The sequence below is a fragment of the Chelon labrosus genome, assembly GCF_963514085.1.
Source record: "Chelon labrosus genome assembly, chromosome: 21".
Classification (NCBI taxonomy): Eukaryota; Metazoa; Chordata; class Actinopteri; order Mugiliformes; family Mugilidae; genus Chelon; species Chelon labrosus.
The window spans coordinates 16,377,019-16,403,892 of NC_140354.1; the positions used below are offsets into that span (position 1 = coordinate 16,377,019).

The window sequence follows — 26,874 nt, forward strand, 5'->3', positions numbered from 1 at the left end:
CACACTGCACCAAATGCAACAGCTGAGGGTTAGCCAACCCTTAGCCTTGGGCCTACTATAGGCTGTAGCATTTTAAATTGGCCACACTCAACAAAATACATACATTAAAGAAAGAAAGAATCGCCTATAGAAGGCACTCGGCTTCAAGACAAAAGAAGCAATCTGGGGAAATAAGGGATAACTGCACAATCCCTACTAAAAGAGGTTGCCTGGATGTTATTGTCAGGCTCTGAGACTTCAAGAAGGGACGTTGTCTTGTTAAATGAAGCCGCCTCTCCATCACCCTGCAGAAGTGATGAGAGGGCCAGCGGGGTAGCTGAGCGGGCTAGTTACCTGACATCATCCTCCCTGTGCGTCGACAGGTTGCATCCTACACAACCGCTGAAATAAATGTGCGCACAATCCACCAGGCAGCCGCTCCACAGCGCAAAATGAATACAGATTGGGGGCTAAAGAAGCAGCAGCAGCAGCACTGAAGGCTCTCACACATGTCACCAAGCGTTCACATGCACGGTCCTTTCATTTTCGGACTCTCTCTGTGCTTCCAAAACAGAAGCCGTGTTATTCAACATGGGCTACGCTTTTCAGTGGCAAGCGTATTTTTTTTACGCAGCCTGCGTCGGCTCAAGGGCAAGCAGAGCCCTGGATTAAGCGGCGATACTCCCAGCTGTCAGCAGGCTGAGGGAGGCTGATGCAGGCGCTACAACACGCAGTAAAGGGTGGAACGGTTCCTCACAGCGCAATGCAACGTTCACGGGGCTCGGACACGACAAAATAAACATCATGCTCTGCAATCGAGGTGACATTCAGGCGCTAAACCCTTCCAGGAGTGCTTACAAATTCGCAAGGAGATAAGACTGGCCCGACATTTTGCGCCACGGACACGCAGTCATTTTATTTACCACAACAGAGACGTTGTTTTATTAGATGTTTTTAAAGGGTATAAATAAAGCATATATGTATATTTACTCACCCGGGCCGCCATCTTCACGGTTTGCAGTGGATCGAGGGATGCAGCTCCGTTCAGTGATTCATAGGACAGCGGGGACAGTGTAGGGGGAAAGGCTCGGCAGCAGATGGGTTTATAGGCTGCTGCTGCGCACCGCGCTCCGATTGGCTGATTGGGCGGAAGGGGACTGCACCAGCAGCTCGCGTGCCACCGAGGAGGATCACCCGTTTTCGCGAGAACACTCACGTGGCATGCGAAGGTGGGCAAAACACGAATCACGGATGTGTGTGTGAGAGGAAACTGAAACGTTGATTATGAAAGATGGGCATTTGGACATTTGCCTCTTGGTCTCATATTTAAATGCTGCTCCATTTTTTCATTATAATTAAGGATTAATATGTAAAGAAAGACTAAAAATCTCAACTGACTTGGACTGGAATAACCAAAAGCACTTCTGAAACCTCATCCCGTCTTTTATTTTGGTAAATATCCTTCATTATATCCTGCATTTTGTCCGGTCCTCTGAGTCAGCACCACGGAGAGCTCCAGCTATCCTGTTGCCGCAGTGGGTGAATAATAAAATCCTGCAAACATACAGATTAGCTTAAAAGTATATGTACCCCTTAGAATTTTCTTTATAAAAAAGGACACAAAACATCAGATTTTCACAGAAATCCTCAAAGTAGACAAAGAGAACCCAACCACACTCATGAAACAGAAATATTATACTTGTGTATTTGTTTATTCGGGGAAAATGAGCCAATATTACATATCAGAGATGTGCTAAAGTAAGTGCACCTCAAGGCCAAATTCAAAGGCCAAGGACAAACTTGAAGACCTCAGAAAAGGAGTTGTTGTTGCTCATCTGGCTGGAAAAGGTTACAAAACCATCTCTAATGAGTTTGGGATCCACAAATCCACAGTCAGACTGATTGAGAACAAATGGAGGAGATTTAAGAAGACTGTTACCCTCCAACAGCAGTGGTCGACCAACAAAGATCAGTCTAAAAGCAGGATGCATAATAGTCTGAGAGGTCACAAAGGAACCCAGGGTAACTTCTAAGAAGCAGCTAAAGGCCTCGCTTGCATTGGCTAATGTTAATGTTCATGAATCCACCATCGGGTGAGGCTGTGTTAGCCAGTCTATCGCCATGGCCAACACAGGGAGACAGACAACCATTCACACTCACACCTAGGGCCAATTTAGAATCCCCAATGAACCTAACGAGCATGTCTTCGGACGGTGGGAGGAAGCCGGAGTACCCGGAGAGAACCCACGCAGACACAGGGAGAACATGCAAACTCCACACAGAAAGGCCCCAGTCGGCCCGGATTCAAACCTTCTTGCTGTGAGGCATCAGTGCTAACCACAGCGCCACTGTGCCGCCCCTGAAATCTGAATTATATTCAGGAGCTGAATCTTAAGAGCAATTAGGTCATATCGTTCTACAAAAGAACGTTTAAAGAAGAACATAATGAATGTTTAGGAACGGCCAAGTCAAAGTCCTGACCTTAATCCAATAGAAATGGAAACCCACCAACATTTAAGAACCGAAGCGGTGTAAAATTCCTCCGAGCCGCTGTAGACGACGGATTAGCAGTTACCAGAAACATTTAGTTTGCCGTTATTGCTGCACAAGGAGGTCACAGCAGATACTGAAAACAAGGGTCCGTATACTTTTTCAATGATTAATTGTCTCGAATACGTAAATGGACAAGTATAATTCATTCATTCATCTTCTATACTAGTCCTGTTAAGGTTGGAGCTTCTACTCCTCTGCTAATAGCCGACCCAGCTGATTTCATGATGTGTATACTGTATAATAAGTTGTCAAAAAGTCAGATTTAAGTTTAACTCACCTTTGAAGAGACATGAGTCACCAAGTTTTGGTTTGTAGTAGACCAGATCAGCTTGAGGTTGAAATGTCAGATCTTTTGGACCATTCCAGCCGGGTATCTAGTCGCCACATCAACTAGGGTATGTACAACCTAAGCCCTTCGAGCTTTGTACCTAAATTAATTTGCTTCAGACACTGGCTGTCACAACTCATAGCAGGGAGAAGCAACTAAGTGATCATTCAAGCATATACACCGATAAGGCATAACATTATGACCACCTTCCTGATATTGTGTAGGTCTCCCTTATGCTTCCAAAACAGTCGTGACTCATCAGAAAATGGACATGGGCCTTCTGAGGGTGTCGTGTGGTGTCTGGCAACAGAATGTTGTTAGTGGGGGGTTCTTTCAGGGGAGGGGCCTCTGTGGATCATCCCACAGATACTTGATCACTTTGGGATCTAGTGAATTTGGAGGCCAGGTCAACACCTTGTGCTGTTCTTCATGTTTTTTTAGTTGTTCCTAAAGTGTTTTTGTGTGTGTGTGCCTGTGTCAGGCTCCATCCTGCTGGGGATGGCTGCTGCCATCAAGGAGTGTCATTGCTACGGGGTGGGGGTGCCTGGTCTAGGTGGGTGGTTTCCCAGCAGCACATTTAATTGTCACAAGATGGTCACTTCTCCTGTCAGTGGTTTTAACTTTGTGGCTGATCTGTGTCACCTGCTGGTTCATTCATAAACCAATAAACTGAGTTGACGGTACCAACTTCTACATATTTACTACATGTACAATGTCAGCTTTCATTTCTCCCGTCATGTCAGAATATTTACACAAGAAGCCCCCGCCCCGAGGTAGGATTATCTCCACCCAGAGTAGATCTCAAGAGCCACTACACCCACTTAAGTACTAGAGAGCAAGCAAGAGGTAATTGCATTGCCTATTGTGGGACTTCCTCTTAGATAAAGACCTCTTTAACTCCTTCAGATACAACTTCTGCCGTGAGCCTGCGGCTTCTGTTCAGTTCACTTCACTGACTCTCTGCTGCCTTCCCGTGGTCAGTGTAAGAACTGTCTGTAAAGAGTCAAAGCACCTACTCATCTATGAAACCCCCAATCCCTGAAATAAACAAAGGAGGCCGTGCTTGTAAAGGTTTTGTTTTTATATATATAAAGTACCTGTAACAGTTGATCAAATTATTCTTATTTCTCACATACATATTCATACATCCACATAGTAACAGATTGCAGCATCAGCACTCTAGTAACACTAGTAGCCTTGACTTTTGTTCAACAAAGATTCTTGTTTACACAATATGATTCACAAATGAAAAGGAAAGGAGAAACCCCGTACCAAGTTCAACATCGTTAGAAGCTTCATATGTTACATGAAAGTCGTTGTCTTGTACGTGTCGCAAGGTAAAATATGGCACATAGTCGTGGGTTGATCAGTAATGAGAGTGCGTGTAGGAAGGATGGAGGCGGTCAACCTAAACTTAAGTTTTCAGTTCATGTCTCCTTTTTTTACCCAATAAATACATCATGTATGCTTAAATCGGGCATACAAAGTATTCAGCGTGTTTGTGGGCGTCTTTTCTCGAGGGCGTCGGACATTTTTAAACAAGATGTAGAAGCAGAACTCACTGATGTTTCAATCATAGTTGAGCATTTGACAGGTATGTTACAGGTATGTTAGGCTTTTGGGTTTTTTTTTTTTTTTTTGACAATCTGAAAAAGGTGTACGTGGTATTTCAAGAGTTTGGTGGTGGGTATACACCTGGCTGCCTTTCCAAAAACCTCAGCTCTTACTCCAGCTGCAACTGTTAGCTTGTCGGGCTAATTACATTATGACCAACAGCAGAAAACCCAAAGTTATCCAGGACCAAGTTTTTGGGCTCTCGTTCCTAACTAGCATTCCCAATTTTCTTTTTTGTGTGTATTTATCAACTGTGTGGAAGATAAACGTTGATGCTATCAGAGTTTAAGCTAACATTTCTGTCCTGCTCTTACGATTTAGACTTTTCCCCCCCAAGACCTGTTAACTTTAGCCTCATTTTTAGTACTTTTTGGCTAACTAGCTTATTAAGCTAACGTTAGCCTAATAAGCTAGCCAGTCAGCATCAAAACTGATCTTTTTGTGTTTAGATTAAGCACAATAAATACATCATGTATGTTTAAATTAAAGTTTTTTTTGGCTAAAAAGCTTATTAAGATAACGTTAGCTTTTTAAGCTAATATTAGCCTAATAAGCTAGCCAGTCAGCATCAAAATTGACCTTTTAAGCACAATAAATACTACATCATGTATATTTAAATTAAAGTATTTTTTGGCTAACTAGCTTAATAAGCTAACGTTACCTTATTAAGCTTATAATCTTGCAAGTCAGCATCAAAATTGATATTTTTGTGTTCAGATTAAGCACAACAAATTCGGTGACAGTTGTTTTTAACATTCGTCATCCCTCTACTAAATCTGATGCTGAAATCATGTCTAATTATGGAAAAGTGGATTTGTAACCTTTCTTTTATCCGTTAACCTGCAGCGATACACATCCTAAATTCTACTTGTAGTTTGGGTCATCAAGTACGACGACAAACTCTAAAAAAAGATTATTCAACAGTCGTCTTGGGAATGCCGTTGTGAGGAATGCTACTTGTCTACTGCTCCGTCAGAAAACGGCTGGAGGAGGAAGGACGCGTCACGAGCTCGTTCGCTAAGGATTCGTTCTCCGTGTGCATATTTGTTTCATGAGGTTTGAGGCTACATGTTTCTCTACCCCGCTGCAGCCGAGTCGGTCATCACCCGGGAAAAAAACAAAAACAGCAAACAGAGTTAAAACATCACCTGCACAGAGGAGTCGCCCAGTCTGGACAGAGGCATGACATTCTGGGTCAGTTTTAAAATCCCATTCCCCTCACATCAATCAATAAGTAGGGGCTGTTTGAATTTATTCAGAAATTAAAATTTGCTAGCAGAATGTGGAACACTGGATGAAATTTTGGCGTACGTTTTTTTGCAAAGTGACCCATAAAACTTCATCGTGTATTAAAATCACAAGCTTTTCCATTTGGCCATCCAGTCCTTGTTTTCTGCATCTGAATCTCTGATAACACGATGTAGAGACACCTTGAAAAAAAGCTTATTCCTTTATAGTCTTTCTTGTTCAGGAGGAGGAGGAGACTCTTGAGTTGGCTCATGTTTTTTTTTTTTTTCATGTTTGTATGAAATAATGAAGTCTTTATAATGATATGGCACAAGATCTCTGCCCTGCCTGAAAAGGCAGAGGTTTTTCTCAAAAAATTGAAGACAGTTCATTGGCTACGGTTAGACTTAGTGATACGACATCCTCAGGTTCAAAGAATCTCTCCAGAGGGAACATCTGAGACATCTCCTTTTTTTATATACCAACACTTTAACAATTGCACAATATCCTCTACATTGAAGGGGAATTCCACAAATAATCCACGTGGAAGTGAGTTTACATGTGACAAAGGGCACAAAACGGCTGCAGAGGTGCTGTCCCAGGTTTGAAAATGAACACAGATTGTGTCGTCTGTTATAGTAGAGGTTGGGATTGAAGGAAGACAGCCTTCAGGAGACAAATTAAAGATCCAAATAGTTTGGATGCCATTTTAAAGCTTGAAATTTGAAACATTTTTGGGTGGTATACGTATGCATTCAAACTGACCCAATCTGGTGAATGAATCCAGGACAAAATCAAGTCTATAGACGGTTTCCAAAATTGAAACTATTTAATCTTCCTGGGCTTTTTTATTTTAACCGTGTAACCGAGAAACGTGGAAATCCGATTGCACTCGTCTCGACTCCTGTACTCGCAGCCAAAGGCAAAGACTGCACCTAACCTTTCACACCACCTCCCTCCCCCATCAGAGAGTCACCGGGATGTCACATCACTCAGCCTAGCTTTCAGTTCAGTACAGCACGGCGGCCGCTCAGTCCCTTTCTGTCACGTGGAGTGCGGCGCGCCCAACGCAAAGCAGCATGCTAGGAAACCTATAGAATCACACATGCATGTCGGACGGCTCGGTGAGTACGTGAGCCGTCGGGTCAGCGGTCAGAGTCTCTAAATATGGGACGACTGGATGGCACCGGACGGGAGACGACCAGTTCAGACCAGATTGGACAGAGAGAGAGAGAGAGAGAGAGAGAGAGAGAGGGAGAGCATTTGTTGCTTTAGCTTGTCCGAGTTGCTGTACACAGCAATGAGCAGAGGAAAGGTGGGTGTATACGTGTGTGTTGTGGAGGGGGCGGGGGACTTCAAGCAGCGGCCAAGGTCTCTGGTTCCCGAGGGGCGACGGAAACGTCAAAGCCTTGTATTGGAAGAAAAGTCACGTGTACACTTGCGGCAACCTGCCCTCTCCACCCCTGGAGCATGATCACATTTTCTTTTTCATTGGCCGAGGCCGGTCACATGATCCGGTCTCGGAAAATGTCTGCCACGGCAGACGGCAGAGCACCAGCGTTGGCGCTCACAATGCAAGTGCTGTGTTTCTGAAAATTTAAATCTTTCTTTCGTTCATTCTTTCTTTCTTTGCGTTCCCAGCAGTCAGCACCAATATGGACTGGAAGAGAGAAAGTGCGGGGGCAAAAGAGAAAGTAATAAGATAATTCCCTGTGTATAATATGCTCTGCTGGGGTTGTCGTGTATTGCATTTTCCCATGTTATTTTATTTTTTGTGAATGTAAACAGCTTACAGGAGGGCTTTTATTAAATTATTATTCATCTTTGCCCCGAGGGATTAGCGTTTCATACCCAATTGCTAAAAGATCTGGCTGGATAAGCCCAAACGTTCCCTCACAAGTACAGTACTTTACATAATATGTCAATGGACGACTAATCCGCGACGGTACAATTGCGCCAAATAGTTAATGCTCTTTACGACAGCGGGACCTCACGGAACCACTTTTGGTGAGTGCAATAAGCTCGGGCGGGACTAAGGTAAAGTGGAGTTGGCAATAAGCATGTGGTCAAGTGCAAGGACATATGAGCATGAATGCTAAATATATAAATATATATATGTGTGTTTGTTTGTTGTCTGGCGTCTCTGACATTTTTTTTTTTATCAAAGCACGCTAGAGACAAATGTCGGTGCAGTTGTCAGATCGCTTCTCTGGCTAAAACAAGGTACAGGTCGGACTGATGCACGTCCCTGGACCTGAGGCGAAAGATAAAAAGGAAAGATATCTCTATCTCGCAGCCGGTTAATGTCACACAGCTGACCGGGCGGTGGATAAAACATCGCTTTCCTCGTAGGTGTTGTCACTTCACGTCGATCGTATCTCCGCTTTTAAAGCTCGTCGTCCTCCCGGATTCGGAAATGGCAGCAGCTAGCTTGTTGGTCTTGAGAATTTAATCGGAGCCAATGATGTCAAATAATGCAGGAAGAGCCTTGATGTTATCTGCTTTGTTGTGGTGGAACGGCCCCATAGGCCGGCGGCTACCATCAGTCACTACGGATCGTTTACTGCCTGAAAGCCTGTTGATGTTTAAACGCCTCATTACACAGCTTAAATGCAGAGTTTAAAACCAGACGCTCTTCCTTCCCGGTTACAAAGCGGAAATTTGGTCAATCATAAACCAGCAGAGACGCCAGACAACAGTACCTCTCCAAGGTAGCGCTACACTGCATCACATTCCTGTCCTCAACCTGTTCCCTTCCTACCATCCATCCTTCCTTCCTTCCTTCCTTCCTTCCTTCCTTCCCCACCCTCCCAGCTCCCATTTATCGGTCAAGGCCTATGAGGAGCTTGGTCTTCTCCTCCTCTTTCTTGCTCTCGTTCTTCAGGTCGGCAAACACCTGGGTGAAGAAGTGCGGGTCGGTGTTGATCTGGAGCATTTTGCCGCTCATGCGGTTGATGATCTCCAGGCAGCGGTCCCAGAAGGCCTCCTTCTCCGCCTCGACCAGGAAGGGCTTCAGCGGGTAGGAGATCTCGTTGCCCATGTAGGAGTAGGACAGGTAGAGGCAGGTGAGCAGCGAGGCCTGCAGCTCGCGCTCGGAGGCCACCTCGGACGAGACCACGTCGCGGCACAGCATGTAGAGGAAGACCACGTTGGCTGGAGTGATGAAGCCCTGATCCTGCCAGCCCTGGAGGAGGAGGGAGCGGTCCACGCTGCGCAGCCACAGCACCGGGTCCGTCGGGGATAGGCGCTTCAGTCTGTAACAGCGGCGGCACAGGAACTCACCCAGGCTGCGCATCAGTTCACTGGTGGAAGCCTGGGTTTAAAAAAGAAGGGGCAAAGGGTTAGCAAAGGAGAAGAAGGTGACACTGAAATAAAAGACAAATAAAGAGGTACCTGGACGATGACACGTTTCGGCGTGCCAGCAGCAGTGGAGGCTTGGACTCCAGAGCCTGTGAGGGAATTCTTTTTGGCAACGACAGTAGCTACGCTGGCCAGGGTCTTGGAGGTGGGCAGGTGGGAGGAGGTAGTGGTGGTGGTGGCTGAGGGGTCCTGGCCGGAGGAGTAGGACGCGAGGTTAGCGCAGGATTGAGACTTCTTCAGCTTCAGGCTGTTGGACGCCGAGTTAGCTGTGGCGGCCGCGTTGCCGTCCGGGGAGCTGCCTTTCCCGCCATCCCCAACTTCCGACTGCAGTTTCTTGGAGCCCTTCCTCTTTGCCGACACGGCCACGATCCGTTTCCATGGCAGCACACTGATGATGGACGGGCGTTTGAGGGACTTCGCGGCCGCCGCCGCCGCGTCCTTGGCGTTCTTGCTGTTCTGGACGGCGGTGTAGTGGCCCACGGTGGCCGGGCCGTCCTCGAACAGCGCCGCCTTGCGGTAGCTGGGGGACAGCGAGAGCACTGTACCCATGATGCCTGGTGAGCGTTAGCAGAGGGGCGTCGGGAAGTGCTGGGTGGAGGGAGGGCTCTTTGATTGGTCTAAACAAAGAGCCTTAAGGGGGTCAAAGCGTCTCACTTCTGGAGGAAGTTGAACCTGTGGACAAAGATGACATTTGACTTCAACAAACAAGGCTTTTTTGAACTTTTATACTCATGATCTTCCTCAACACATCAAGTATAGTCAGTGCTAGATGCACTGAAGGCTCTGAGCACGCAAGTGAAGGTGTTCTTGCAACGCTTTCATTGCCCTTTTTGAGTTCTGTAGCCATCCTATCGATTTACTAGTTGTACAGCTGTTGCCATGGATGCAGAAACGTGACGCAGATGTTGACTGCTTCGATCTGCTGTTGTGGCACAGTGGCACGGCGGTTCACACTGATGCCTCACAGTAAGAAGGTTCAAATCCATGGGCCGACTGGGCCTTTCTGTGTGGAGTTTGCATGTTCTCCCTGTGTCTGCATGGAGTTCTCTCCGGGTACTCCCGCTTCCTCCCACCATCCAAAGACATGCTTATTAGGCTCATTGGTGATTCTAAATAATAACCCCAACCCTAACCCTAACCCTAGCCCTGCGACTCTTCACGAGTGGATAAGCGGTTACGGAAGATGAATGAATGATCTATTTTTGCAAAAGCAAAGCCTAGACCTTGACTCTTCACTGTCTCACAGGTACCAGGACAACTGGGCAAACTGCATCCCGAGAGGAAACTCGTTAGCTAAACGCAGAAAAAGGTTATTTTCAAGATATTTTTCAAAACGGTTGCTCTCCAAACTCTCTCGCCCCACAAACATCCTCTTAAGGCTGATGGATTTTGCTCTGTGTGGCCGGGAGTACCCAGCTAGATAGCCTGTTACAGAGAGGATGCTGCTGCTGCTGTCCCCTAGCAACCGTGTCAAGTGAGCTATTCTCAGAGGAACATCCAGGAAAACAGGTCCTCTTATTAGGTATTTGCAGCTCTGCTTCCTGCATAAAATGCCGACAAGCGTGGACTTGAGCTTTCAGTGAAGTTAACTGCCTCCCAAAGTCAAATGTCAACCTGTTACTAATGACCGCATTTTAAAATGCACTACAAAGTAAAAAGGATTAGGAGCAGGATCCCGTTTTATCTCCGGTCCACACCGCGATCGTGTAGCTTTGCCGGCATTCCTTCACAGCAGTCGCCTCTCAGCGGGAGGCAAATGTATAGGGAGGCGCGTATAGGAGGCGTCACGTCTTCCTAACCCTGGCCTGCCACCGTTCATTGCCATTATATAAGGACCAAGATAAGGCCTCAGAGGCAGGGGGAAGAAATGTGCGCCAGCATCCATCTTAGCTTCAAAATGGAAGCCTTGAAAAACACCACCACCCCCTTCCCTCCTCCTCCTCCTCCTCCTCCTCCTCCTCCTCCTCTCCAGCACAGCTCCACAAACATGAACATTTCACACACCAAAACATACATATATACAGACATTAATGCTTTTATGTGATCACTTCTGCATCAATACATGAATTGCATGAATCTGAGTCTATTTGTTGGCTTCTTCTTAGGCCTTCTTGGCTGTGTTGTATTTTAACAGGTGAAATAAATTGCCTCATGCACCATGTTTTCCTACCTTCTAATTAATGGACTCTTCTTGCGAAATCCATGTATCACACCTTGACCCACCCCCCCACCACCACCACTCTGGGTGCTGCTGGGAAAATGTGAATCCACACCGCTAGAGGAGAGCAGTCCAGGGTCCAGGGCGTGAAAACTGCTCGGTCCCCGGTAATAAATGTCTCCTGGTCCGCCTTCTTCTTCTTCTTCTTCTTCTTCTTTTTGTGTCTTTTAATCAAATCTTCATTAATACAGAGCCTCTTTCTCGTCGGTGACGGGAACACTGGAGCAAAAATATACGCTTCGCTCCTTCGCTCGCAGCCAGGGGAAAGATGTCTTCCATTTGTGAGAGGCGACGATGTATGGATGCTCACAGCTCGGACGAAGCTCCCTCAGACTTAAATAAGGCAACACGTATTAAGATAGGGCTGAAAACCCTAAATCGACACACACAGAAAAAAAAAAAGAAAAAGCGAGAGGGGAAAATGGCCACTATGAAATCCAAAAATAGAGCAGCTTATTCCCTCAGCTATGCAAACCTGTCAGAGAGAGAGAGAGAGAGAGAGAGAGAGAAAGAGAGAGGCTGGGGCTGCTTTGATGCGGGCATCTGCAGTTATTCGGGTTGGATGTGGGAGAGAAACGTCGCCTTCTCATTGGCTGCCTCCTGGATTATGCCGCTGCCGCCGCCGCTGCTGCTGGTCGACGCTGTCGCATCCGCGCCGCTGAAGCCATTGGCCGGCGGCGGACCCCAGCTCCAGCCTATCGCGGGGCTTCGCTGTCCGTGGTGCTGAAGCGGCCGACCAAACCGCGTCCGAGGAGGAGGAGGTGGTAGAGGAGGAGGAGGAGGCGGAGGCTCTCTGCCGCCGACGAGCGTCGACGCGGAGGATTTTTTTTTAATTTATTTATTTTTTTGTGAATCAGTTTTTACACCGGAGCTGCTAAAAATCCGCCTGCGCGCAAACACGACAGCTCTGTGGAGGAATGCGCCACCCCCGTTAGTTTTCAGATTAAGAGTTTACAGGAAAAAAACAGCAAAAAAAGCAACAACAAATTATTTGCTTTACGCGTAATTCAACGGTTTTAGTGGTGGATGTGGGTGCATGCATAGATATAGACCATAGGGAGGAGGGGGGGTTGGGGATGCCCTTGTCCCCTAGCAACCATGTCAAGTGAGCAAACTCTCTGAGGATAGATATAGCAGTGTGGTGTGTTTTTTGAGTTGCAAAATCAAACTTTGACATTATTTGAATGGGGTTCTGGTCGTGGCTGCTGGGCCGAACATAAACTGAATGATCAAAAATGTTAACACAAACTCAAACAGGACTGGAATCGTGTCATGTCTATCCCATTGTCAGTATTCGCCAGCGTCGACTGCCTTATTTTGTGCGTTCCTCTCTGCATTTAAAAGAACACAGCCTGTAAACATGAGCCATATCTCGTAAAGGTTGACCTTTGACATGGCCGCGCCAGTGTTATAGGTGGGATTCTGGATCACTTTCTAATTATCTTGCATCGGCTCCTGTTCTTTCCAATCATCTTGTAATAAATTCACAATGCTCCCCATCATGGAGGCCACTTTAAAAACCAGTATGAAGGCCGTGAACCAGAGAGCAGATCTTTCTGAAAACCACACACAGCTCAGCAATCAGGCAAAGCAGGCCGCTGTATGATTTCACAGTGCCTTAATGCTGAGAGGAATAACACTATCACAAATACAACGAGTCACCTGCTGAGTCACCTTTTTTTTTTTTTTTTTTTTAACTTAGCAATGCAGTCAACAAAACAAAGAGCGCCAAAGGAGAATGTCACCACCCTGGCGTTTTTAACCATATGTTATGTCTCATGTAATGAACTGAAAAGTAATGGAGGTTTTATGCAAAATTAGTATTTTTATAAACTGGATACAGTCACAAATTAAGTATCTGTCTGGAATGCCAAATTAAAGTGCTCTGCAAGTTGATTTTGCATGAAAACATGTGAGGAATTGACGACAACAACAAAACCCATACAAAAAAAGAAAAAATAAATACATAAAATTACCTTGATAGTCATATTTTAAACCATCCTCTGGAGAATGGTTCGGTCTAAATGTTTGATGTGTAGGCCAAATTGTGTGGCAGGTGATGTGGGGTGTAATACAGTTCAGCAATATGCAGCTATGGGGAGGAAACCATTCGTGTTAGTATTTTCATTTTATTTGAAATAAATTGTACTGTTCAGATATTCGTGGGGAAAAAAAAAATAATTCTAACTTTATTTTCATTTATTTTTTTATTTTTTTTGGGGGGGGGTTGTAGCAAATGATTTTTATTTTATTTTATTTTATTTTATTTTATTTTATTTTATTTTATTTTATTTTATTTTATTCCTTGGCTTTGAGACCCTGCTCTTGTTTAATGCTTTTAGTATTTTTTAGTGTTTTTTTTTTTTATTGTTTTACTGCTTTTAATTCTTTGTCTTATGTTCTTATTCTTACCTATGTACCGCATAGGTACACATTTTATTATCGTAGCGAAAAACAAACTACATCACCCGTCATGCAATCCGGCGGCTGCGTACATCAACTTCCGGGGCGCGCGCGGTTAAAAGCTGAAATGTTGTTATTTTGAGGACCACCTTTAGCCAGTTAGTTTGAACAACTCTCCGCACTTACGCTAACGTGTCCCCCAACTAGTAGCACTTTTAATGGACGCCCTGCACAGACACCGCTCACTTTATAAAGGCACGACGCCGCCATGGAAAGAAACGTACAGAAAAGTGAGTAATAATTAAGCGCTAGCGTTCTTCTCAGCTAGCCGCATGGCTAGTTAGCATGTCGGTTGTCGTTTGACTCTAGCATAACGCTGCTCTGCTTGTCGTCTTTTCTTTTTAAAGCGATGTATAGACAGGTTGAAAAACAGCCGGTCCAGGCTGCTCGACAGGTACCGCCAGGCCGGAGAGAGCGAGCGACGTAGCGGCTCCGGGGCCTCAATCATCGTCCAGGAGGTGATGGAGGAGGAGTGGACCGCCCTGCAGTCAGAGGACCAGAGGCTGCCGTCGCTCTGGGGGCCAGAGGGTTTAACAGAGGTCGGTCTCTATCAGTCTTTTCTTTCATTTTACTCCACTTTGTCCCTCAAAAGCTTAATCAGCTGGTTTCTTTTCTTGTTGACAGATGTTCAGCCTCATGAAGGAGTATGATGAACTGGCAGTGCTTGATGAAATCCAACAGGAGCTCATATCTCATGGTAATACATTTCTATAAGCTGTTTTCAAGCCAGAATAATAAACAAACAGACATGCCATGTGCGTCGGTAATCTCTACAGAGGCTTGAGATATTTCTTCAGACCTATTTGAAGTGTCTTCTTGTTGATGTTTTTGTTTACTTTCCCTTGGCGCTACAGAAATGTCCATTATCGAAGAGTACGAGAGGAACCTGCAGTTTGAGCAGCAGTACATATCGGATGTCGTGGAAGGGATGGGGGACGCGCATATTATTTGCCCCACATGTCACATGTAAGTCCAACAAGTGATCGCTTTTAACGCATAACATTTGCGCGACTGCTTCCTCTTCTTCTTATATGTTGTTTCACTTCTCCTCTAAAACCTGTGCACAAACATTTTTTCTTAATCTTGCAGGAACAACTTGAACATCAATAGCCATTTTATCTCCTGCACCTGTGGACTTTACATCAACACTAAGGTTTGTTAATTAAACTATATTTGGTTTTATAGTAAAATATCACAGTTCTCTTTTAAGCTTTTGGCTTCTGATTCTTTTAAGTCTTATTTCCAAATTCATCTTGGCTTGTATAGTTGCAGTGATGTCCGTTCTGGATTAATATCCTGAGATGAGCGTACATGTATCTTATATGCATGATATAAACAAGATTACACGATTGTTATATGTGCATGATTGACGATGGATGGAGCCAGCGTTTGTTTGAGTCGTATTATTTGCGGATCAAGACTTTGGCTAAAGTGGTATAATGTTGTTAATCTCCTCCGCAGAAACTAAACATCACCCCTGATGTCCTGCGGCGTCTTCTCGAGTCCAGAGTGTCCGAGCACATGGTGGACTGTCTCCACAACCCTGTTTTCTTTGTAGCCCCCAACGCAGAAGGCTCTCCCAACCTGATGATAAGTTGCAAGGTACACTCAAGTCAGTCTAAACACCCTAAATTTGGGTCATGACTTAAGTGCAAAGTGTTAATTTATATTAAACCTTCTCGTTCTCTCTTGCTTTCAGGTTTGTGACTACCTGTCCATTGTCTTGTGAGTGCAGATGCTGCTGTCAGGCTGACTTTTTTGGGAGATTTGACTTTTTTTTTTGTGAAATAAAGAATATTTTTATATTTAATGCAGGAAGCTGGTGTCCTTTCTTTTACTCTCTGTTTCCCTTTACTGGCCACCTTGGTTATAAATCCGTCCACATTTCCAGGGGATTCAAACCTGGGCTGGTGTGCTTAGGATCACTTCCTGTTCAGCTTCGACTTTCACACACAGATATTCTCATATTATCTTCAAGCACTTATGAATATCACACAGAATTCATAGCTGAATCAAGCTGCCCAACAAAACAAAACCATAAAATTTCCACCACTGTCCTTCACAGCTAGTATGAGGTGAATCTCCTGAAAAGCTGTCTCATCAGCACCAGATACTGTTACTTTGCCCAAATATCTCGAATCTTTGATTCATCAGAACAGAGTGCGTTATTCCAAAAGCCCTAGTCATTGGCAACCTGTAGTTTTGCATCAAATGTTGGGAAAAAATCCTGAAAAAGATGATTTTCCTTGATGAAAAACTTTTTAAAACTTCCTTTTTAAAAAAAAAAAAATGTCATAGAAACCACCTAGATCTTTGCACGGCAGATTCTACATGTCAAATATATGGTTGACACAGTTGTGTAGTTTGAAGGATAATCTGCTTATGGACCTTTAGGTGCAGAAAACTTCCTTTAAAAAGAAAAATCAGCCACTGATATTTCACTTTTATCTTCTCGTTATGCTAAAATGCATTCACAGATGCAGACAGATAAAATGAATAAAAACATCTGCTGAAAAATAACAGTTTTGGGTTGAAATCATTGCCTGTGTGCTGCACGCCTAAATGGTTGATGATGATGATGATGATAACTTGACAGGGGCAATTTCACTGCTTCCAACTCATTTAAAATAATGAAAGCGTTGCATTTATCTGCAGCTGCAAATATATAAAATAAAATAAGAAATAAAAATCTTAACAGTGGGTATTATGATGTTGTGGAATAGTAAAATTGCCTCAGAGTTTTATTACAAAGCCCAGAACCATGTGTATGTGTAGACATGCAGTACTCGACTCCACCTGCAGGGGGCGGCATTGTTCCGACCATGTCAACATCCTGACCGGAAAGCGACCGGGCAGAGCGGAGCGGAGGCAGGCAGAGGAAAGATGGCAGCCGCGGCAGTGGCTGAGTTTCAGAGAGCACAGTCTCTTCTTGGAACAGACCGGAATGCCTCTATCGATATCTTACACTCAATAGGTAAATATGACCAACGCAGCGCGGCTTTAGGGAGGGCGGGATTTCACGCGCGGACGCGAACGGTTTCACTTGTCTCCATCAGTCGTGGAGCAGCTTGAGTTAGCTAGCTCTGCTGTTAGCCAGATAGCTGCTAAGCAAAGGTAAGCTAGGCTAAGTGAGCTAGCCCAGGTCTTTCGGCCGTGTCTTTTTTTTCCCTCCCTGCTTCTGCTTGCACAGTGAGTCAGCAGCAGTGGGCTAGCCGGCTAAGCAGCGCGCCGGCTAGCTTATCAAGCTAAGCTAACGCTAGCTTACCCCCCCCCCCCCCCGCCGCCTCCCGGCTCATTCATTTGACAGCAACTCGGATGACAGCTGGCTAGTTAGCATGCAGCCAGCGCTGTTAGCAGCTACTCCGTTCATCATGTCAGATGTCAGGCCGACGAGGAAAAAATAAATAAATAAATAAATAAAGAGAAACCGAGTTAGCTTTCTAGCATCACACTGTTTGTCATGGCCTTTAGCTAACGCCAATGTAGCATGTGCTTGTTTGTGCTCTGAATTAAAGCATAGCTGTGCACGAGCCGTTGTTCTTTACTGTTTAAACGGAAACCAACGGTTTTTCGCAGCTTCGCGAGCTGCCTGGCCGTTTGCCACCCGGCCCGGTGATATAACTTGAGACTAGACGGAAGCAGCAGGGCACGTTAACGTCACATCATCGGCGTTTCCCCCCAGTTTGTTTTTTTTTTTTTTTCTCGTGTCGCGTTGATTCATGTCGTCAAGGATCAGATCCGATTACATCATCATCATCATCATCATCATCATCATCATCACAAACCACCATCTTCATCATCTTCTTCATCACTGCACGCCTCTTGTGTTGTATAGTGAAGCGGGACATCCAGGACAGCGATGAGGAGGCGGTGCGCGTTAAGGAGCAGAGCATCCTGGAGCTGGGTGGGCTGCTGGCGAAGACGGGACAGGCTGCAGGTACATGGTCACATATCACCGAGCCCTGCGCACACACACACACACACACACACACACACACACACACACACAGTCTGATCTGATTAGAAACAACTCAAGTTCAAATTCAGCCTGAGGAGTTAATCACAGTTATATGAGGCGTTATTTAAAACTGAAACACTCAGAGTTGAGTTACCTCTGTGCCAAGATTGGTTTTAAGGGATCTTTGGCAGCCCTTTAATATATATATATCGAACCCAGACACCGTGGTGTAAGGGAGGGATGTCCCGATCGTTATCTGGGCTTCAGCCAAGCTTGATCTCTTTGTATTTATTTACTTTAAGGTCTCGCCATGCACCAAAACTACGCAGCGTCAAAATATCTTCTTCCTCCTCTGTTTTAAAGTCAAAAGCTGCCAAAAAAACATATGCAGAAGAAGAAAAAAACACGTGACTAAGCACATCTGCTGTGTGGATGTAAACAAAGCGTCAGACAGCTGTTAATTGAGCTTGGCGAGGTGGTGGTAGTAGTAGTAGTCATTCAAAGTTCAGGTAAGGGCTGCACCGAAACGACAACAACAACAACAAACACTGAACGTTGCACTCTGCACTCTACCTTGGCTTTGGCGGCGCTACTTAATACAGGTGCACGGTGCACATGTGGTCTAGGTGAACACATGCAAGATAAGATGAATCTCCTGGGGAGGAAATTCAGTTTATTCAAGATAAGATCGGCCGGTACTCAAATGATCGGTGTCGTATCATGGGGCAAAGAACTTGATCGGGACATAAGGGGGGTTGTTGTTTGGAAGTAGTAGCTGGTGAAGGTTCATTAATCCCGTGGGAAGCTCGCTTGTGTTTGCTGTAACTTATCTGATTAGTAGATTAGAGTAAAATCTACTTCCTGTATGTGTCCAGAAACTCTGCCCTGCGCTGAAATCTAAAAGACTGCAACAAACAAGCTTGTTTAATTTACTGAAAGGCAGGTTTGCCAGCTCAGATTTAGATGAAATCCTAAGACACAGGCATTTAAAATCAATGTATGAGGGATTTAAGGCAAAGCACTTAAGTGGATTATGAGTCCTGATTTTCTATTACTGAGAACTCATTGGAATCGAAGGTGCGAGTTCCTCGGATTAAAACGTCTGCGCTCACACTTTTTTTTTCTCCCCGCCCTCTTCTCAGAGCTCGGGGGCCTGCTGAAGTATGTGCGCCCCTTCCTCAACTCCATCTCCAAGGCCAAGGCAGCCCGGCTGGTCCGCTCCCTGCTGGACCTGTTCCTCGACATGGAGGCCGCCACGGGCCAGGAGGTCGAGCTCTGCCTCGAGTGCATAGAGTGGGCCAAGGCGGAGAAGAGGACCTTCCTCAGACAGGCGCTGGAGGTGAGACAGTCGCAGCGGTGCCTGACGCTGTGGGGCTTCTGAACTTTTTTCCCCATTCGTTCAGTGTTGCCCCTTGTCCCGCAAGTGAGACAGGATTAGGAAAACTTGTTAGGAAGTTAGTTAAGGAACCTCATTATGTTGTGTTATGAAGCCTGGAAGACGTGCAGCGTTATTTGATGTGTTTAACACTTTAAACTTGTTGAATTGCAACAGAAGTGAGTCAGCCATTTGTGTGCTTTGGTCTCCTGTAACTCCTGTTACAACCCAGAGAAGTGTATCCGAAGCCAATTTGTTGAAGATCTGACTCTAATTGAAGAATTTATCATAATTTAACTGCAAGAAGCACAACGTACATCACAGTGCTCGGCATGTGCCGCCAGAGGTCGGCCTCTACTGGTGGAGCCGGCAGCTGAGCTGATGAAGATGACGACTGCAAGTGGTGGCGACAAAATTTGACCTAAATAATTAATTAAAAACAAAAAAAAAAAACTGTCTTTGGTGAGGACTTCTTCTTCCAGCTTCAAAAGCAGTTCATTAACATTTAGACGTGCAGCTCATCGGTCGCTTCGTACCCTTAGATGGGCTGTAACTGGCTGCAGGTTTCCGTGTTCAGCTTCCAATAGCACAAGGGAGCATCGCAGCACATTAACACATCTTGTCAGGTATGTAACGTCTCCTCTCTCCCCAGGCTCGACTCATCTCACTGTACTTCGACACAAAGTGCTACCAGGAGGCACTACAACTTGGTGAGTGTTAAATCTCCTGTTTGAGATTTTAGTGCACCTGTAAATTACGGTTTCTTTCTTTTCAACTCAAACCTGGTGTTGTCTCCCTGTCGATCATGCAACTTTTATCTTCCAGGGTCAAAAATGAAACGGTCTGTTTATAAAGCCTATAAAAGCCCGGATTTTGTGGGCATTAGACCACATTTATAACAAATTATACGATATAGAAACATTCGAGAGGGGTCAAATCTGACCCGGAGGTCAGTAAGAAGGTTAGTATTTTCATTTTCCTCCTTCCCCAGGCTCCCAGTTGCTGCAGGAGCTGAAGAAGATGGACGACAAGGCCCTGCTGGTGGAGGTTCAGCTGCTGGAGAGTAAGACATACCACGCGCTCAGCAACCTGCCCAAGGCACGCGCCGCTCTCACCTCTGCCAGGACGACCGCCAACGCCATCTACTGCCCGCCCAAACTACAAGCAGCTTTAGACATGCAGTCAGGTAACTTTTAAACAGAGTGTTTTAATGCGTTCAAAAGAGAAAAACCCGATCGGTGAGGAATCGTGTTTCCTCCGCTTTCTCAGGGATCATTCACGCGGCAGAGGAGAAGGACTGGAAGACCGCTTACTCCTACTTCTACGAGGCCTTTGAGGGCTACGACTCCATCGACAGCCCCCGTGCCATCACAGCCCTCAAATACATGCTGCTCTGCAAAATCATGCTCAATGCGTAAGTGGCATACTCGACATTTAAAGGTTTACAGCTGGGTTTACATATGTTTAGTAGTCAGTGAGAAGAACCAGTAAAAAGGTTTTTGTCTTGCTGTGTCTGATGTGCGGATATTGTTTTCTGTTACAGACCAGAGGATGTTCAAGCCCTCATCAGCGGCAAGCTAGCCCTGCGGTATGCAGGCAGACAGGTATCAGTCTTCACTATAAAACGCTATAAAACTTTTAGAAATGACTCTTTTCTTTAAGCCTTGTCCCAGACCAGATATTGTTGTACCATAGCTTGGTCAGAGGAGACTCTGGATCTCTGTGTATGCGGTGGGTGGGGGGTGGGGGGTGTAATAAGATAGAAATTCATTATTTAAACCGTGTGGAAGGCAGCGCTTTGTTGTCATATCCAAACCCTGAAGGCACAAGAGGAACACTGCAAGAAACTGATTACGTTAGCATGTGGTAGTTCCTCGAACCCAGTGTTAAATTAAGATTTAATCCTATAAAGTATCTTAAAATGCCTCGACAGGTCTTTAATTTTGCAGGGTTAGGGTTAAACTTGTCTCATACTCGGCGAGAAGTGAAAAATGACTTGGTCTCTTGCTCCTAGGGCTGAGAGAACAAGATAAAAGTTCATTTTGGGAAGGTCATGTATATTTCACGAGAAACTCATGTGCCGAACTCCGGGGAAGTCCTCATAGGCCCCTCCCACTGCAGTATACGTCACACCCGCTAAGCATTGTGGGAGATGCGGTAGATGGACGACGGATGCTTCTCACTGAGTATGTAACAGCCTTTAATCAGATCAGGTTTGTCAGTAACTTATTTAAGGATTTTTAAGCAAACTGCTCTTGCAACCGACCAAAACTATCAATTTGTCCTTGTTGTAGTCTTTTAATAGTATTACTGTAGATTTCAGTGTCTTAGAAATATCGTCTGTGTAGCTTTAGGTCCACATCTAAGCGCTGCAGCGGGGTTCTACGTTGGTTCAGAAACATTAAAAGGAAAGAAGACGACGGGGAAATCTGCGTTTGATCACCTCTTAGTGAAATCAAAGAGACAATTTTTTACTATGGTGGTAAATCTGCCTCTCTTGTTGTAAGCTACATGAATAGACAGCAAAAGGAACAGTCACTACTCTGATCAGTTCACTCAGATTCAGAAAACTTTATTTATTCCCAGAGGCCAATGACATGGAAAATTAGAAATAGAATAATACACAATATGTACAAAAACTGTGCTATAACTTTACAACATGAGCTTAGATAGATGATTTTTTTTGTTGTTGTGTTTAATTAGGTTGTTCTCTAATAAGTACATTTTTGCCCTGGTGTCTTTTTTTGTTGCTCTAGTAAGTTTTAGAAGGTGTACCCCAAATTTTGTGCCTACCTTGCCGGAAGTCAGATTTGTAGTTCTTTAAAGATGTCATTTTAGGGTCTTTTTGCAGGTCCTTCTTCAGGCTAGGTATCCGGCTATGGTAGGAGGCTAGGTAGGAGGCTATGGTAGGAGCCTAGGTATCCAGCTAGGTAGGAGCCTAGGTATCCAGCTAGGTAGGAGCCTAGGTAGGAGCCTAGGTAGGAGGCTAGGTAGGAGGCTAGGTATCCGGCTTGGTAGGAGCCTAGGTATCTGGCTAGGTAGGAGGCTAGGTATCCGGCTAGGTAGGAGCCTAGGTACAGGAGGAACCTTGTTAAGTGTATGATGATTGGTCCAGGTATAAGTGCATGTTGAATGGATGAACAAATGATTAAATCACGGTCGACATTAGTGAAATTTAAACCGTGTGAAGATCCACTTAAAAATGGAGAATAAAGGCTCATTCAAGGTACTGAGGGACATAGACGCCGTAACCTACGTACGTAGCCTACGCCGGTGCGAGCCATTTATACTTCCGTCAGTCTGGTTCGCTTTTTGTTTCTACTTCCTGCTTCACTTTCAACAAAGACGAGCCCTACAAATGTTTGTTCCTCCTCAGTTAACCTTTCCTCGATGTGTCCCATCTTTACCGATCTGAAACAATCGGTTAGATAATTGCGGAGACGGAGAAGCAGCCGGAAAGCGGGCCAATCGCTGCTCGTGCGGCCTGCGTCGCCATGGCGTATAGTTACATTTCTGAGGAGGTGCACGTCAGGCAATGCCGCTAGGGTCAAATTGACGCCGAAGTCTAAACCGCCTATAACACAGAGTATGGACAGACAGTGAAGTCCTACGCTGATAATAAACTACTAATTCATATTTTTTTTCTTCTTACAGACAGACTCCCTGAAGTGTGTGGCACAAGCCAGCAAGAACCGGTCGCTCGCAGACTTTGAAAAGGTTTGTTGCGAGTCTGATGGACGAACTTTTTTTTTTTTTTATTTTGATTTAAATACGTCATTAACCTATACCATAAACCTATTCCAGGCATTAACAGAGTACAAAGCAGAGCTGAGGGATGACCCCATCATCAGCACCCACCTGACCAAGCTGTACGACAACCTGCTGGAGCAGAACCTCATCAGGGTCATTGAGCCTTTCTCCAGGGTCCAGGTAATAATCTTCTTCTGTCAGCTCAGACAGACACAGAACCTTATACTTGTGTTGCATTTATTAATCCGAAGTAAAACATTCTTCTTTTTTTTTTTATTTGCTAACAGATAGCACACATTTCCTCCCTCATCAAACTCTCTAAGGTAAGATTTTTCTCACGCCGATGCTGCAGGATTTTCGTTATTCACTACTTCCTCATTTTAAGCAGCTCACAGTTTTGACTTGCCCCGCAGGGAGACGTGGAGAGGAAATTATCACAGATGATCCTGGATAAGAAGTTTCACGGTACGTGTCGTTAAGCTCTCTCTCTCGCTCTCTCTTCCCGCTTCACGTCGTGGCGGCTGCGTATCGACGTCTGAATGTTGTGCGTTTTCAACCCGACAGGTATTTTGGACCAAGGCGAAGGCGTGCTAATTGTCTTCGACGAGCCGGCGGTGGACAAGACGTACGAGGCGGCGCTGGAGACCATTCAGAACATGAGCAAAGTGGTGGACTCGCTGTACAACAAAGCAAAGAAGCTAACATAAGGTGAGCCACCGGGGGGCGATGTGGAATAGATGTAGGAGAGTGGAGGCGCTGCATCTGAGGCCAGTTCATGTCTGATGCTTTTAGAAATAAGGACTTGACCTTTAGCAGAGCTTCTCAAACTAAACTATGTTTCCTTGGGTGATCCGATCCGATCAGCCACAACATTATGACCACTGACAGTAGAAGTAAATACCATTGACCATCTTGTGACAATTCAGTGTTCTGCTGGTAAACTTTTGGAAGTGTTATTCATTCATGTGGATGTTACTTAGACATGTCGCACCCACCTAGACCAGACCAGGCACCCCCACCCCATAGCAATGACACTCCTTGATGGCAGCAGCCACTTCCAGCAGGATGCAGCCACAAAAACGCTTTAGGAAGTATCTGTGGGATGATCCACAGAGGTCCCTCCCCTCAACCCATAGGACCCAAAGGCCCCCCACTAACAACATCCTGTTACCAGACACCACAGGACACCCTCAGAAGGCCCATGTCCATTCTCTGATGAGTCACAACTGTTTTGGAGGCAACAAGAGAGACCTACACAATATTAGGAAGGTGGTCATAATGTTATGCCTGATCGCTGTATATCCGGCCCAGAATATATAGACCTGGTAGCTCGGTATGTTTTCTGTAAACCGTCCCTTCTCCCCTCAGAGAGAGCGAGACCGTCTGTCCTCCTGTCCGGAGTGACGTGGGCCAGTCAGAAACTCCGCCGATCGCTCACTTCAACCCGGGAGGGACGAGGGGACACGGAGGACGAGGAGATTACAAACACTCAAAACAACCCAGCAAGCAAATAAACCAGCCGACCAACAGAAGACGACACCCCCGACAGAACAACAAACTGACAGGGTGGACACACGCCTCTGCTCCTGGTCCTCCCTCAGCCCCCTGCTCTCCGTCCCTCCTGTCACTGTCTCTTCCTTCCAATCTGTTTGGGGTTGATCAGACACAAAGTGCTCCTCCCTATGGACAATTCCAGGCACTGCGCCCTTCCTCTTTCTCTCTCCTCCCACCACCACTGGTTTCTACTGTATGTAACATTGGACAAGCCTCCCCTTTTCTCCCCCTCTTTATTTTTTTTTCCTGTTTCTCTCTGCGCTGGCCATCAGGGAATCTTGTAAAATAACAATAAAGAATACATATACAGCACTTATACATACATGTATTATAAAAAAAAAACAAAAAACACAACAAGTTGGGTCTATTCTCAGTGCGTAATCTGGGTTGGTCAACAGATTCTACCTGCTCTGTTCAAAACCGGCCCTGAAACTGAATGTTTTGTGAAAAATTGCCCCCCGACTCCCGCCGTAACTCCGCCCCCGTCCTCACACCTTTACCCGTTTCACCCTGAGTGGTCTCTCTCGCTCACTCACAAGGCATTCTGGGATTTGTGGACCATACAGGGATTTGCTCTTCTGTCCACTCGGGACCACGCCACAAGGAGAGAAGGGGACGTTCATCACCACACCGGGGTCCCCCTCTCTTTTTTTTTTTTGTTTTTTCTTCTCCCCCCTCACCTCCCCTCCCTCTCTGCACTCCCACTTCCTCTTTGTATATACCATTGCCAAGCGCCTCAGTTCATCCAAGGCCCGATGTATTCACACTCTCTTCCCCCACCTTCCTCCTTTTTTTTATAATGCGTAAGAACAGAGTAAACCTTGCCACCGCCGCCGCCACCGAGAGCTTGGTCGGTCACGCGGAGTGCTTTTTATGAGGCCCGAGGTGTGACCGGATGTGACTGTGCCGTGACGAGCTGGTTGCGCAGTTGAGGGGGAACAAGGCAGGTTTTGCTGATGAAGAAGAAAAAGAAAAAGGAAAAAAAAAAAAAAAGAAGCTGTACATTTCTGGGAACTTAATTTTGCAAGGACTCAAGGATTTACCAATATATGACAATAGAGAAAGACAAATGCTAATAAAAAAAAAAAAAAAGTTGAACCTGAAAGTTGTGTGATTTTAAGAAACTGGAAGTGAAAATTTGTTTTCTGGTGAAAAGTTGCCAATTTAGACCGGTGACTGGCAACCAGGGAAACAAATAAGAAGTCTGTGTATTAGGTCTGTTGCAACACCTTAACACCACAAGTTTGGACAAGCTAGCTAATGAGCTACATAAGCTAGCATTTAGAGAAGTCTAAAAAAGTCTAAAATCCAAATTAATAATTAGCTGGAAAGCATGAGGTTTATAAGTGTATATGGGAATGTGTTTTTATGAATAACGACATCAAACCCACACAAAAGTCAAAGCTTAAAACCCAACTTAAATGTGCACACAACTAAGAAAAATTTATTTTAATGCCAAACGTGTAAAAACTATTCGATTCCAAAATGGTTTCCTGAAACACCTGAACGTATGATTGCATGTGATTAATTAAAACTAGTAGCTAATATTTAGTAAGATCAAACAGTGGATAAACGGGTGAAGTGATATGGTTAGTAAGATGGACAGTAAGCTAAAAGAAATTAATACCTAGAAGAAATCACATGTGGAATATTTTATATATTTTACAAAAAATCACAGATTGAAAGCATGGGCGGGCACGTTTGATGTAATGTAACCTCAAGAATAATGAAAGCTCTGAATCGTTTTGAGTTGAATTCACCTTTGTCTGCTGTTTATTGAACACGCTATGAACACGGGTCATCCATAGTTTATCAGGCACAGATCAGAAACATACAGCTCTGCAAATCAGAAACTTGCAGCAACTCCGATCAGAAACATGCAGCTCTATAGACTGAAACATGCAGCTTCATAGACTGAAACATGCAGCTCCACAGATGAGAAACTTGCAGCTCCACAGATGAGAAACTTGCAGCTCCACAGATCAGAAACATGCAGCTCCACAGTTTAGAAACATGCAGCTCCACAGTTTAGAAACAAGCAGCTCCACAGTTTAGAAACAAGCTCCACAGTTTAGAAACATGCAGCTCCACAGATCAGAAACATGCAGCTCCACAGTTTAGAAAAATGCAGCTCCACAGATCAGAAACTTGCAGATCCACAGTTTAGAAATGTGCAGCTCCCCAGATCAGTAACATGCAGCTCCACAGTTTAGAAACATGCAGCTCCACAGATCAGAAACATGCACTTCCACAATTTAGAAACATAAAGCTTCACATATCAGATACAAGCAGCTCAACAGATCAGAAACATTCAACTCCACAGTTTAGACACATAAAGCTTCACAGTTCAGAAACATGCCGCTTCACAAACCAGAAACAGAACAACTCTCATTTCAAATGAAATCATTTGAATTTGAACTGTAAACTGCCACAAACAGTGTTTACCATAGAAACAAAAATAAACACTGTGAAGAACAAGCGGTTGAACGAATATT

The 26,874-nt window shown here is 45.1% G+C and overlaps 3 protein-coding genes across 3 annotated transcripts; 2 read left to right on the plus strand and 1 right to left on the minus strand.

Annotated features, from left to right (window-relative positions):
* Window positions 1-8,522: 8,522 nt before the first annotated feature.
* Window positions 8,523-9,857, minus strand: LOC311506407 (cyclin-dependent kinase 5 activator 1-like; the record flags this gene model as incomplete). Its single annotated transcript, XM_084570357.1, has 2 exons — window positions 9,095-9,857; window positions 8,523-9,014 (listed from the first exon to the last, which is right to left on the minus strand). Exons 1-2 carry the CDS (start codon window positions 9,608-9,610, stop codon window positions 8,523-8,525), a joined length of 1,008 nt encoding a protein of 335 aa, XP_084426483.1. The 5' UTR covers window positions 9,611-9,857.
* Window positions 9,858-13,790: 3,933 nt separating this feature from the next.
* Window positions 13,791-15,571, plus strand: rpain (RPA interacting protein). The gene is made up of 7 exons (XM_084571191.1): window positions 13,791-13,972; window positions 14,090-14,281; window positions 14,367-14,439; window positions 14,597-14,708; window positions 14,832-14,895; window positions 15,204-15,344; window positions 15,442-15,571. The coding sequence occupies exons 1-7, from the start codon at window positions 13,901-13,903 to the stop codon at window positions 15,469-15,471; spliced, it is 684 nt and encodes a 227-aa protein (XP_084427317.1). The 5' UTR covers window positions 13,791-13,900; the 3' UTR covers window positions 15,472-15,571.
* Window positions 15,572-16,442: 871 nt separating this feature from the next.
* On the plus strand, window positions 16,443-26,558 carry LOC311506622 (26S proteasome non-ATPase regulatory subunit 11A). Its single transcript, XM_084570656.1, has 13 exons — window positions 16,443-16,716; window positions 17,578-17,679; window positions 18,843-19,039; window positions 19,728-19,785; window positions 20,067-20,261; window positions 20,345-20,489; window positions 20,619-20,679; window positions 22,730-22,792; window positions 22,880-23,005; window positions 23,113-23,148; window positions 23,239-23,290; window positions 23,390-23,533; window positions 24,194-26,558. The coding sequence occupies exons 1-12, from the start codon at window positions 16,626-16,628 to the stop codon at window positions 23,530-23,532; spliced, it is 1,269 nt and encodes a 422-aa protein (XP_084426782.1). The 5' UTR covers window positions 16,443-16,625; the 3' UTR covers window position 23,533; window positions 24,194-26,558.
* The last annotated feature ends 316 nt before the right edge of the window (window positions 26,559-26,874 follow it).

Excerpts from the sequence above, each read along its gene's own strand:
- LOC311506622 (XM_084570656.1), top strand. The coding sequence starts at position 16,626 with ATGGCAGCCGCGGCAGTGGCTGAGTTTCAGAGAGCACAGTCTCTTCTT. Across the intron at positions 17,680-18,842 it reads GAAGACGGGACAGGCTGCAG|AGCTCGGGGGCCTGCTGAAG; the intron begins GTACATGGTCAC and ends CCCTCTTCTCAG. Across the intron at positions 20,262-20,344 it reads AGCTTTAGACATGCAGTCAG|GGATCATTCACGCGGCAGAG; the intron begins GTAACTTTTAAA and ends CCGCTTTCTCAG.
- rpain (XM_084571191.1), top strand. The coding sequence starts at position 13,901 with ATGGACGCCCTGCACAGACACCGCTCACTTTATAAAGGCACGACGCCG. Across the intron at positions 14,282-14,366 it reads GGCCAGAGGGTTTAACAGAG|ATGTTCAGCCTCATGAAGGA; the intron begins GTCGGTCTCTAT and ends TCTTGTTGACAG. Across the intron at positions 14,440-14,596 it reads ACAGGAGCTCATATCTCATG|AAATGTCCATTATCGAAGAG; the intron begins GTAATACATTTC and ends TTGGCGCTACAG.